Source organism: Manacus candei, unplaced genomic scaffold (assembly GCF_025592945.1).
Source record: "Manacus candei isolate 608988 ecotype Guabito, Panama unplaced genomic scaffold, ASM2559294v1 h1tg000056l, whole genome shotgun sequence".
NCBI lineage: Eukaryota > Metazoa > Chordata > Aves > Passeriformes > Pipridae > Manacus > Manacus candei.
Genome location: NW_026138104.1, coordinates 921,280 through 934,941, shown reverse-complemented (window position 1 = coordinate 934,941; position 13,662 = coordinate 921,280). Strand labels below are relative to the sequence as shown.

The 13,662-nt window shown below is 36.2% G+C and overlaps 1 protein-coding gene across 3 annotated transcripts in view; it reads left to right on the top strand.

Annotated features, from left to right (window-relative positions):
• Positions 1–13,662, top strand: part of VPS50 (VPS50 subunit of EARP/GARPII complex) — an 80,583-nt gene that overhangs the window by 43,107 nt on the left and 23,814 nt on the right. For all 3 annotated transcript variants that reach the window (XM_051802163.1, XM_051802162.1, XM_051802164.1), the window contains exons 17-20: positions 1,301–1,391; positions 2,915–3,091; positions 6,139–6,257; positions 7,748–7,854. In XM_051802163.1, coding sequence (XP_051658123.1) covers positions 1,301–1,391; positions 2,915–3,091; positions 6,139–6,257; positions 7,748–7,854 — 494 coding nt within the window. The remainder of the gene's footprint in view (positions 1–1,300; positions 1,392–2,914; positions 3,092–6,138; positions 6,258–7,747; positions 7,855–13,662) is intronic.

Sequence of the window (13,662 nt, the reverse complement as noted above, 5' to 3'; positions counted from 1 at the left end):
GAATTGGCCATGTAATTCAAAAAATGTGGTAGAGAACATGGTACTAGAGCCTTTTTTGCGGTGAAAACTGATTATTTTGAGAAATTTGAATGGGCTTTTGGTGAAGAGCATCAGTAAGGTGCTTTTTGGAATTCAATTTACTTTTTGTACTGATACACTTGTAAAAAGGTGTACCTGATCACTAAAGCTTTTCAGAGAATGAATGCATCAGGTCTTCTGTGTGTGCCCCTTTCTAAACATATGCTGGTGAAAATGAAGAGCATTTGTTCAAATACTTTGTCAGAGCCTTGATTTCAGCTTTGAAATGCTACAAAGCCTGTTGCTGTGTGGGTTTTAAATGTTTGCTTTTCTGTGATTCTTTCCCCTTAGTCTCCCTCACTAAGAATTTTAATCTAACTCGGGTTTTCACAGCACCTCTGTCTGTTGTTTCTGTTGGCTTTTCTGTGAGGTCTGCAAGCTATGGCTACTAAATGCACTGAAAATAGCACCTGAAGTCTATTTGCATTTAACTGGTGAATTTAAATAGACACAGCAAACTGTAGTCATAATTCAACACATTGCTTTATCTCGTTGAGGCAGGCAAATTTTAATGGTAGCGGTGGTTGTAGTTCATTATTGAAGTAGTGGTATTTCTAGAATATTTTATTACCTAATTAGAAACCCAGTGCATAAATTACCAACTGATACTTGTTAAACAAAACAATATACCAGATATTAAGAAGAAAAGATAGAGCTATGTGACCTCAATAAGCACTCATTGCTGTCTTTTCCTCTGTGTTCCACTTATGTGGCAAAATTTTTTCTTTATTAAAGGTATTTCTGCTTATGACCAAACAGAGGCTTTTCTAGTGATTAAAAACATAACAGAAACAATGCAGGGATGTAATGGCTTGATTACTTTTCCTTATTACAGTTTCTAATTGGTACCAATGAAAGTTAAGCTATGAAGAAAAATACAGATTAATAGCCATTTAATATTTCTTCTCTGAAAAGTTGAGATGCCCGTGGGACATGAGTTCTTTCCACTTCCCTTTGCTATGTGTTGGCTTCAGTGTGTTTGAAAGGAGCATCTGTCTTGTCTGGTCTTTCAGAAGCTGTTGTGCTGCTAACAGTGTTGCTTTCTACAGTTTACATAGAGGAAAAAAAGTCCAGTATTGCTGCATAATCATAGATGTCCCTCTATAGTTTGTAATGGTTTTGACCAAAAAGATTTGTTTCCAAATTCTGGAGATAGACATTCTTTGAGACTTTCTGATTTACACTTCCTGCCAATTAAGAGTATTCATTTGTTGTTTTTCAGAACCCGTCTTGAAGAACTAAGAATGTTTTTGGAGAATGAGACCTGGGAACTTTGTCCTGTTAAATCAAGCTTTAATATTCTGCAGCTTCATGTACGTTCTACGTATAAAACATACAAATGTATTAATACTTTAACAAGTAAGAGTCCAGGTGTTCTAAGAAGTAATAAGATCCATGAACTACTGTTCAAACGTTTTTAATGGCTGCTAAAAACTCTTAAATTTTACTTCATGATATTGGAAACCCAAGAACCAAATGGTTTTAAAATGGTAGTGTTTCTGTTTCAGGCAGGTAGAGGTTTATGGAAGATACTAGAGTTGTAAGCATAATGTTAGCCTTTATTTTTCATGTTTTAATGTACTGTTAATATGTCTGTTTTCAATTTCTCAATTGTTTGTCTGACAGTAAGATGCTAAAAGATGAACGCCTAAAAGTAGTGGCATGAGTGCTCACTAGCTTGTACCAATCTGGCATCTGTTTCTGGAAACGTAGGTCATACTGGCTCATTTGGAAAGGGAAAAAAATATTCTTCTGTGCTGAAGTCCCACTGAAAGCAAGTAATTGGTGTGCTCACTTTCTGTCCTCAAGTGATTTTTGTTAAGTTCAGCATGTGGTGAATGAAATTCACTTGTTTTGCCAAATAAAACATGGTGCCTATGATTAAAGCTATAACTAAAGTGAAAAATGATTTAGTGGAGCAATCTTAAGAAAAAAGATAGTTTTGCAGCTTCTGTAGAGTTAACTGTAGAAGCAAGCAATAGGCTATTGGGGCAGTAATAGTAGAAAGGAAAAAGGAAGGAGGACGCTCAGTAGCATCCAGTAACAAAAGAAATAATATTTTTAGTAGAGAAATGGGATTATAAATCATATATACTGCTCAAGGGACTGGAGCAGCAGAAAATTGCAGAAAGTAACTGATTCGTTTAAGCAAAGAGAAATCTAATATTGTAATCCTTTTATCTGCATGTGTTTTGATCTTTAAACCTTCAGTTAAATGACGATGTACATTTTGCCATTGTTGAAAATCAATAGCTAGAGTTTAATAGATAAAAATGGTATATCAACTAAGTCAGGATTTTTAGAAAAAAATGTCAAAAATCATGCCTTATGTGTCCTACTTGGTCCATTTATTTGCAAAAGTTTTTACGCTCACCCAGTGATCAGAAAGCTTATGTGCAGTGGGTTTGAGAAATAAAAAATTTGGAAAAGAACTTTTTAAAAATAAAGTATCAACAAGAAAATTTCAGCTTTAGTAAAGTTCTTGGTAACTTTTGTAATGAAAACTACATTTTTGGATAGAATTTAAGTCTTGTTTTATCTCCTCATTTCTGTGAAATAAAAAACCAATTAGCTTTCACCTAGTTTTAGACTGTAAGTACTTTCAGAATGCAGATGTATTGCATGTCAGTGAAAAACTGCTAAAATTGCCAAGACCAGCAGTATAAGATTGCCACTTTCAAGGTTAACTTGAGCCAGCATGAAAAGCGTGTTTAAATAAGCAGCAATCTTTGGCTAATTGTCCAAAAGTTTGTTTTTATCCTCTATTTTTATAGAACTGCTGTCATAATAATACTGAAACTGCCTGATTAAAGTTGTACTTTATTTCTATTAATAGGAATTTAAGTTCATGGAGCAGTCACGTTCCCCATCGGTGTCACCCAGTAAGCAGCCTGCTTCAGCAATTTCAGCAACGCTGACCTTATTTGAGCAGTACTGTAATGGAGGAAACCCATTTGAAATTCAGGCTGACAACAAAGATGACGAGACAGAGGATGTGCTAGCTTCCAATGGGGTATGGAGTGATTCAGGAAAAAAAGAAAAAAAAAAGCATATTGTGCTTTCAGTAAATGCTGATTCATTTTGTGTAACAATGACAGCGAAATGTCTTGATACAAGAATCAGTTACCTGCAGTACTGTGTTGCTTTTCTTTTAACAGTGCCAGAAAGTCAGGCATCCTTTTTAAAGTTCAGTTTGTTTTTTGAAGGTGTGTGAGGCTCAGTCTCAGAGTGGGAGCTACTTTAGACAGTAGGCATTAGTTTGCTAGTAAAGGATTGCCTCGTGCTCTGCAGGTAGGTGTGGTATTACTGCAAGCACTGTGGTGGAGATGGGTCCTGTCAGGATGCCATATGCCTGCTCTGCTTGGGCTGAGAGTGGCTGCCTCAGCAGTTCTGCAGTGGCAGGCTGTGGTTTTCCTTATCCTTTACATAGAAAGAGAAATACTTGCTTAGGTAATGTGGGATGAAATTTATATGGAGGCTTTGTGTTTTGGTTTCTTAACTGACCGGTTAACTGACCGGAGGCACGTTTTAGAACTTAAAATTGAAATTATTGCAGATGGAGGTTGCAAAATTTTGTTTCCAGAGAATGCAGACGTGTTTCCAAACATTTTAAGAAATATCATGACAAGGACATAAGCAATTAATTTACTTGTTATATAATCTGTAGGATGGTGAGAACTGCCAGGATTTCTTTTGAGAATTTTAAAGTCTTTGTAACTGCTTAGTTGTTGCAGTTCTGGACAACTGAAAATGGGCCTCTGGACCCAGTCACCTCAACTCTGTATCTTGAGCTTCATTGAGATGCTTTATGTCCCTTTTCTGTAGCTTCTTAAAATGTATTTGTTGTGATACAGTTAACTCACAGTATTGTAGCATTCTTCAACTTTGATGAATCTTACCACTGCCTATGGGTTTGCCTGGGCTGATTGCCTAAACGTTTGTGAACTGATTATTGCTACAAGATACTTGAATTAATTTCATCACTTTAAAATTTTACTGCAGAGTGTGCATATTCAAGAGAGATTTATAAGATCTCTTTGGGTTGAGTTCACTATTTAATAGTTGTGAGTTACTGCATACTTTAAAATGCAGATGCATTTAACTCATTAAATAACTTTTCCAGATCATTAATAGCATTAGATTGAGGAGACTTAATAAAGTATTTTTCCACATTAAATTTTTTTTTCTTAAAATCCTTTTATTCTATGATGTTAAGAGAGTTAATTAATGTCAATTGTCAGATTCATGTATCAGTACGAATTATAGTTAACGGTTTGTTCTCAATTTATCATTTTACTGTCACTAGATTTTAATTGAGTCAGCATGTCATTTATTATATATTAATGCATAATAAGTGGTGGTAATTCTCTGTGCTAATGTTCCACCCAAGTTAGTTAAACTGTGGCTCTTTTTGTCCTTAGCCACGGCTGAACTCAGCTCATTTTTTAAATAAATGAGCTGCTTTCATTACAGCTTTCCTTTGTCTAAAATGTCAAGAGGCAGAAATTTTGCCTGTGAATACTATTGATATCAATATTTCGTTTTAGAATGTGTCTCATACTACATTCTTTTTTTCCACCTGAGCTGTTTTTGCTTTGAATTTTTGTAATGTGGGATTCTTGCTTTTCTAATATGGTGCTTTCATAGTGCTAGGCTTTACAAGTCTCAGGAACTTGGGATTTGGGCTGGGAATTGCCAGGCGTAACTGAAAAAATATGTTTCCTGGTGTTTTGCATGATGGAGAGACTGGGTTTTCCTCTCTAGAGAGGTCTTATCCTTTTTTAAAAACCTACCATTTTTTAAGGATCCTGGAACCAGACTGTCTGTCATATCTGTCACTTTTGACTACTTGGATAAAATGGCTTCAAAGCAATGTACATGTTAAGGAAAATTAAAAGGAAAAGTGATAGGGTCTCTTCAAGTGCATTCTGAAGCCTGATGGGTGCGATTAACATTGTAATCGCTGTGTAGGTGTTCAGGAAAAAGGGTTGTATCACAGAGCATCAAGCATTTGTTTTTCTTTAATCTTTTCTGGCTTAAGAAATTCACTTTGTGAAAAAAATTATTTCATTATTTCTGAAGTGTCTGAAGCATGTATGCTAGAGAACAACCTAGAACACCTGAAAAAGAGATTGGCATTAAATACTGCTTTTAATTGGAGTGAAAAAAAAGATTGCAAATTACAGGTGTAAAAATCCTAATTGTACACTTTTAATATGTATGTGTGACTTCATATTTATAAAAAACATTTAGTGTCTGTATTTGTGACTAGTATTTAGCCACAAAGCTCATACTCTGGCAATAGTAATAGATGTCCAGCATGGAAATGCTAAAGTGTATTTTCTGTGTGCTAGCCTTTGTTGCTTATTGTTTTCCAGATATCACCTTTTAGGCTCCTACCTTGCATCCTTGAGTTGAAAATAATTCTTTTGTGATCTCTGAAACGCAATTCAACAATTGAACAGAGAGAAACAGTTTCAAAAAACCAAAAATGCAGCTGAGAGTTTGGAGGCAGTAGTTGTCTGTATCTGCTTCAGTTTCATAGTTTTCAAGAGGTGGAATTACCATCAAATGTATACATGAAATGTATAGAAAGGCATGTCTTGAATCAGGTGTACATGATTCATTTGTCTATGCTTTCACATATTTTGTAGGGTTATTCTGGAATAATTTGTGAAAAATGAAGCAAATGGTGCATGGGACTTTATTCCATCAAAAAGGATTTTATTACTATTTTTTCAGATTAGAAAGTAAATAATAAAATCTCAGATATGTGGGTACTTGATACACCAACTAGAATGCAAATAGGATGGGAGAAATAGGATGATGCAGATACTTACTCAATCAAGATCTGAAAATAGAAATGCACTTAAAAATGGCTTTGTATAATTTGCCTGTTGCATTTTTAATGAACATTGTCAGCAGCCTTTCAACCAGCAAAATTATTTGTATTATGATCAAGGTAAAAGACAAGAAATTACCAAAGTACCACATTACGAGTGATATTATTACAAGAGATATGTTAGTATATTTATTTATTTGTTTGTTTGTTTTGAACAGTATGAATCAGATGAACAAGAAAAAGGTGCATATCAAGAGTATGATAGTGACAGTGATGTTCCTGAAGAGTTGAAAAGAGATTATGTGGATGAGCAGACAGGAGATGCCCCGATAAAAAGGTAAGTAGGCTCTGTGAGTCCTTGGTCTAATTTACATGCTTTTCATCTCAGTACTCTAAGTAGTTCACTTTCTATAATCTACAACAGTGGAATAATAATTAAATAATCTTTATGCTGCCTGCACAGTTAGAAGGTCTCAGCACTTAGATCTCCAGAATGGGGAGGAACATAAAACTGCTTATCATTATTGCAGAGAAAAGCTGCAAAAAACAACATTTTGAAAGAGGAAATAGGCTCTCTGAAGCAGGTCGTGGAACACTGATTAGCAAGGACTAGATGTTAACTGAAGGTTCTTCTATAGCAGCTGTTGTGCATATGTATAATTTCTGTTGTGTCAAAATCAGTTGTTTGCAGACAAATGGCTTGAGTTTTGGGCTTCTGCTTTTGCAGAACAGTAAGCTTCTACAGAGGAAGAAAAAAAAAAGATTCTTCCATAGCTTAAAGGCAGTCCTTTGGAATTTTAAATTATCTTTTTCTTTGAGAATATATATACACACACATATATGAATGAATATACATATTCTATTTTGATGAATATAATAAAAAATTAATATCTATTAATATTAGCAAAAGCCAACTTTGTAGCCTTTAAAAGAATCTGAAATACAAATTTTTGTCTAGTACACTGTACAACTTAGATGTCCATTCAGACTTTGTAAGGCAGGCTAACATTATTTTTATGTAGGGATTGCAGGAGGACCAAAATGCCATCACTTATGTCAAAGCAGAGTAATGGGTTTTTTACAGAATAACTCCTCAGGATAAAATATTGTTAAATGATTCCATAAGATACGTCATGTAAACTACTTAATTTCAAAGAATTGATGGAGATATATTTAAAAATTCCTTAATTGGAACAAACAATATTTACTGTCCTTATGTTTGTGCTGTGAAATTCAAGCATTCTGAATTTTTGGAATAATATTGTTTTGAGCTATGGCAGCTGGCAGAAGGTTTCTCTTATAGGAAAATAGAATATCTGGAATTGCAAAGGATCCATAAGTATCATCGAGTCCGACTCCCTGCCCCTTGCAGGACTAGACTTCATGAAAAATTCAGTGACTTTTTTAAACTTCATCTTCCTCAAAATTAATTCCATTTCCAGATAGTAATTTTCATCTGTACCTGACTAATCTTCCCCTGTTTTGTTGTGGCTTGTGTTGTTTTCTTTTTTTTACTTCATGAACTGTTGTCTTGAGTCAGAGTGATTAAAACAGTTGGTGGGGCAAGGCAGAGGCCTGTATAACTGAAGCCTTGGACTACCAGTACAAGAAATTCCTTTCTCAAGTACAATTCTGTGTAAATTAGGTCAGGCTTCTCTCTTAAATGTTAGAATCCTAACCCAGTTATGCTTTGGCATAAATAAAATGCTTCACCGGAAGACATACTGTCATGTGAAAGAAGAGGGGAGGAATAATTTATTTTCTACTAAATTTCATTTGTATGTCCTTGAATATTGTCACATTTGGTATATTTTGTTTTCTTTAAAGTGTTTCTCGAGAAACTCTGAGGAGCAGAAAGAGATCAGATTACAACCTCAATAAAGTGAATGCACCTATTCTAACAAACACTACCCTGAATGTAATACGGCTTGTTGGTATGTAGAGCAATTGTAGTTTTTTGTAAGTGTTTTTGATTTTTGTGCAAACGTACCTGTTACAGCAAATATGTTGAATGAAACTTAAGGCCTTAAAAATATACCTAATTTGGCTCCTTTTCTACTCTTTGAAAATGTTAATAAAATAGGAATAAATCACTAAACAAGTATTTTTTATTTAAATAGACAAATTTGCTTGTGTCTTATGGGTTACTTCACTTTGAAAGTTAATCTGCATGCATATATTGATTTTTAACTTATAATGGTGGATTATTTGTCTAACATACTGAATGTGTAAAAAGAGTGGAGATAGCAAACAAAAAGATGAATGTTTGTGTTGCTGATGTGTCTTATTAAATGCTTTGTCTTAAAGTAGAATTGTTGCAGAAGTAAGAACTTACAGACTAGGTTTTTTTCCTGTTTCATTACACAAATTCTCACATCCAGAGTAACTATTTTTACTACGTGGTAAACAACTAGAAGAAAAGAACTCACCCGTACTGTAATTTCAGTAATTGAAATGCATCCCATTAATCCCTAGGGAGTTCAGGGAATCTCTGTCCTTGGATGTGATCAAGACATGACTGGAAAGGCTGCAGAGCAACCTCATTTCCTTACACCTGCTCTGAGCAGGAGGTTGCACTAGGCCACTTCTTCAGTCCTTTTCTAGCCACATTTTCTATGAAAACACTTGCCTCCAATCTAGGTCTAATGGAATTGATTTTTTGTGTTCATGCCTTCCATTTGATTAGCTAGATAATTGTACAGTAGCTACTGACTTTCATTTTATTCATAGAAGTAACTACCTACATTTATCAGGTTAGGCAGAAGAGAGAGGAATTCTGTATGTGTTGCATTAATGAAGTTTGTCTTCAATATTTATGTGCTTGAAAATGATTGTTGTATTTCAGAGTAAGCTCTTTTAAAAAAGGCTACTCCAACACTTGATTAGTACCTTTTGCTGTCTTTGGGGGCAGCATGTAAATCAGGAATTAATTTACTAAATGTTTTTTGCAGGTTTGCTGAAACACTTTTTTACCTTGAGCATTTACAATATAGAGGTGAAATGAGATTTGAGATTATTCTGTTGTAACTTTTCTGGCGTTGATTTGTGAGTTACGTTGAAGAGATTTGTTTGCTCCTTTCTAATCTAAGAAAATTTAGAATTGAATCTGGAAACCACTCATAGCACTTTCATGCAAACCCCAGCCTCTGCCCCTGCCCTAACAGTGTGTGAGTAGGTGGAGCTGTAGTTCTGGTTTTCCAGTTTTACATAAGTCTTTCTATTTGTGGATTCTGTTCATAACTCAAAATTTAAACGTAATTTTCAAAGCTCATATATACACTTTTTTTCTCCTTCTGGAATTATGATTAATTTTCAATTTTTTTCTGCTATTTGGGGTGTTTCATATTGTTTTTGTAATGACTGATAATACCACTAGTAGAAACATGGAATTGGAAAACGACCCTCTGCAGCCCCTTATAGGAAGTTGGGTCATTCACTACTGCCTGTAAATGTGCATATTTTGAGCTCCGGCTTAAAAATACTTCTCTTCCCACCACTCTGTCTAACAGGAATTGTATTCCAAAATCTTAACAACTTAATGGTTAAAAAAAAAAAAAGAAAAAATTATCCACTTACTTTCTGCCCACTCGATCTTATGCCAAAAGAACCTTTTATGCTTAACAGATTGTCTTGTTCTTCAGGGCATACTGTGCTGCTGGTTTTACAGAAAGCAATCCTATTTCTTCTCACTCTCTGATTTGCTAAACAGAATGTACTAAGCTTTTTAGCATCCTCTGTATTTATCTACCAGAAACTTAAATCTCCTGCTTTCTTACCAGTTGTTTTTCTACTTTTGTTAGAGTCTTACCAAAATAATGTGCAATACTTTGAATGACATCTCGCTGCATTGTGCCTCTGTTGTATTATCAACATCCTAGTCACAAGTCCCTCCCTTATGCACATCTTTGGATTTCTCACAACTTGCTTGTACTGGCAGTTCAGTCCATCTGTAATGACCTTGTACAGCTGGCAGGTGTACAAGGTGTACTTTCCTATTGTTTTCCCAAAGAACGAGCTGCTAGTTTATAGTACAATAGGGGCATCAGACACATTGCTTGAACTAATGGTTAACGAGGGATGGTCTTATCAGTGAAGACTGATGCAAAAAAGGCATTTGGTGTCTCTGCCATCCCTGTGTTCTCACACCAGGGTCCCATCTCCATTTAGTAACAGATCTATATTTTCCTTAATTTTCCCTTTGTTATTGATGTATTTGAAGAAGCCCTTGTTGTCCTTGTCATTCCTGGTCAGATTTGATTCCAAATGGGCCTTGGTCTTCCTTTCTTGTTTCTACTTACTCTGACAACATCTCTATTCATTCCAAGTGGCCTTTTCTTGCTTCTTCCTCCTGTCTACCTCCTGCTTATGACTGAGTTTTTGGAGGTGTTCCTTGTTCATCCACACAGGTCTCTCACCCCCTTTCCCAATTTCTTGCTCATCGGGATGCACTGTTCTTGAGCCTGGAAGAAGTGGTGTTTTAATACTGACCATCTCTCTTGGATGGATTTTCCTTGCAAGGCCTATTCCCATGGGATTCTTCCAAGAAGATCCCTGAAGGGATTGAAGTTAGCTTTCCTGAAGTCCAGAGTTGTGACCTTACTTGCTGCCCTGCTTCCTCCATACAAGATACTGTACTCCACAATCTCATGGTCACTGTAACCAAGGCTGCACCTTGGATCTTCACACCTCCGAGGCCTTCCTTGTTCATTAGTATAAGGTTGAGCCACACACCATTCTTCATTGGTATCTTCCACCATCTGTGTCAGGAAGTTATGAATGCTTTCCAGAAAACTCCTGGAGTGTTTGTGCTTTGATGTTTTGTTCTTCCAGCAGATGTTGGGGTGGTTGAAGTCCCCCATGAGAAGCAGGGCCTGTGACCATGAGGCTACTTCTAGTTGTCTATTAAAAGACTTCATCCACTTTCTCCTCCTGATCAGGCATCATGTAGCAAACACCCTCAAGTGTCACCCTTTCTAGTCTGCCCTTTTACCCTAACCCATAAGCTCTCGACTGGCTCATCACCCACCCCAGGATGGAGCTTGATACATTCCAAGTGTTGCCTTATATAGATGGCAACCCCACCACTGCGCTTTCCCAGTCTGTCTTTCCTAAACAGCATGTAGGCCATCATGACAACATTCCAGTCACACAGACTATCCCACCACACCTCTGTAATTCCGATGATATCAAAGCCCTGTGACTGCACACAGATCTCCAGTTCCTCTTGTTTGTTCCTTGCCCTGCATACATTGGTGTACAGGCACTTTATAGTGGTGTATGAGTGCGTCAGTATCCCAGTGGGAGTGCAAGGGGATGCCCCATGCTCCTGTCTTATAGTCCTGTCTTTGGTTGCCAGTACTTGCTGGAGGTATCTCCACTTAAACCTTCTTTTGATGCTTGGTTGGTCACTATAACTCCCCCTTTTCCCCAGCTTTCCTACTTTAAAGCTTGCTTTTCCAGGTTGGCCGTTCTATTGGCAAAGATTTGTGTGCGCTAATTTGTGAGGTGCATCAGTTTTATATAGAGTAGTCTGGTAGAGAATACTCTCTACTTATTATCTTTAAGGATAGAAGGAGTGCTGGAAGCAATGCTTCAAAAGAAACCTGGCAAATGTTTAGCAGTTTTAGCTATTAGCAGGGAGCCTCTAGAAAGTCAAGCTACTGTGAGTTGCTGAAACTGTTAAGTGGTGGTTTCAGGCATTGCTGGAAGTTCTATCATGGTGTGAATTAGTTTGTGTTGTTTGGAAATGTTCTTATATATCCCTTTTCCACCCCAAATAGGAATTTTAGTGCAATTAGGTAACAATGTGTAGAAATTAAAAGTTAGTGTCCTGTTAGAGGGAGCAACTAAGAGGAAATGTTCTTGGAACAGTTGTTGTGTCAAGATGCTGAGTGATGTAGTAATAGAGAAATGTTCTTGGCATCAGAAGTTTTTTATAGGGACAATACTTGGGCAGTGTACAGTGTGTAGCCCTTTGGAAAAGTGTAAGATACTACCCAAGAGATTAGGTTCAATATTCATGCCAGCTGCACAGATATATTGAAGTCTTAACTGTCCAGAATGTGACACATAACTCTTATGTTGTGTTTAGGTTGCAGGCAATTTTAAAAATGTGTTTATCACAGAGTAAGTGGAAAAAATCAGCCTGTGGCAATACAGAATATTTACATAGCACACATGGAGGTGACAGTTGCTTTGACTGGGGTACCATCATTTTCCAAACATCCAAAAATTTCCACATTGGACTGTGCATTTGGTTTTTCCTTTTGGAAGGCAAATAGAATTTTTGAAGTCTGCTTTTCAGTTTGTTCATAATACTGTGGGTCAAAGCATTAATAATTATGCATAGAGTTAACGTTTGGTCTAAACTACCAACTGTTGAATTTTACCACCTGTGTCAAATGTCCAAAAATACCAAAATATACACTTGTGTGTCTTAGCAAACAGGGGTACAGACATAGCATTCAAGCAGGGATTGAATTCTTTCTAAGCTAGATAAAAATCTGGAAAGTAGCAAAATCAGGTTATTGGTTGGTTCTTACCAACCAATATGGTGCTCTACCATATTACTAGGTATGTAGCTGCATTGTGTATTTGTCAAATTAATGTTATCTTTGCTAACCTACCCTACTCGCTTAAAAAAATTTAAGTAACTCCCCATTGCCTCAGTACTAAAAGGTAACTTTGTTTCTCTGTTACCCAGTTTCTGTGATTAAACCAAGATTTTCTGTATCTATTAGTAAAATACTTTGATGGGCTCAGCATTAACTTGAAAAACAGTGTTTTTGACTACAGGAAAAAGAAATTGTTTTAGCACCCTCATGTAATTTTTTCAACCTGTCACGTCAAAACATGTCTGAAATATGACAATTTGTTAAATAATCTGCTATATCCTACATGCTGGGTAGGCTGCATTTGTGTTACAGTTCAAAAATTACTGTCTCTTACTATAATAACCAAAAGCTTATTATATATTCTTTATGTTTTTAAAACTCTAAAAGAGCAAGCAGGATGTCATTTTTGAGGTAACCAGCAGGCAGTCTGGGGGCTCTACAGTATCAGGGTTTTCATTAAATCCTCTTCTTGTATGACCTGATGAAGAGCCATGCCCTGTGCTGGAAAACAAAATAACTGAAAACTATAGGCCCCATGAACTAGGCCTGCAGAGAAAAATTTCTTCTGAGTCCAAATCATATGATCCATTTGATTCAGATAACATATAGATGAAAGTCCTGAGGTTGTTTTTTTTTAATTATTTTAAGAAATTTTTCATTTTCTCAAGTCAAATATGTTACAACAGAGAACAGGAAGGAAGGGTCTTCTCCCTATATGTGCCAGGGTCCCATCATTCTCCCTTACAGTCTGTCCCTCTAAAAGTATTTCAAGTGTACATCTTAAAACCGCTTGGGATTCTTACCCCAGGATAAAAGGGAGAGAGAGCAGGAAATGCTATAGAACTGATGTGAAACACATTATTTGTAGAGTTCTTCGGTAAAATCCAATCCTGGTCATATAATTTTTATACTGTACTTTTCTATTGCTTGAAAAATATCCCTATATGCATATATGAACACAAACTAATGCATAAAATCTTCAGTGGCTCTATATAGCCCTTGCCAGAAACTACTTAAGGGGATTATTATTTTTTGGCTAAATGAAGCCGAAACTTGTAGAGGATTTAGAAAGTTGTGTATTTTGAATTTGGTACCAGAAGGTCAAGAATGTTAGAAGACATTTTGATA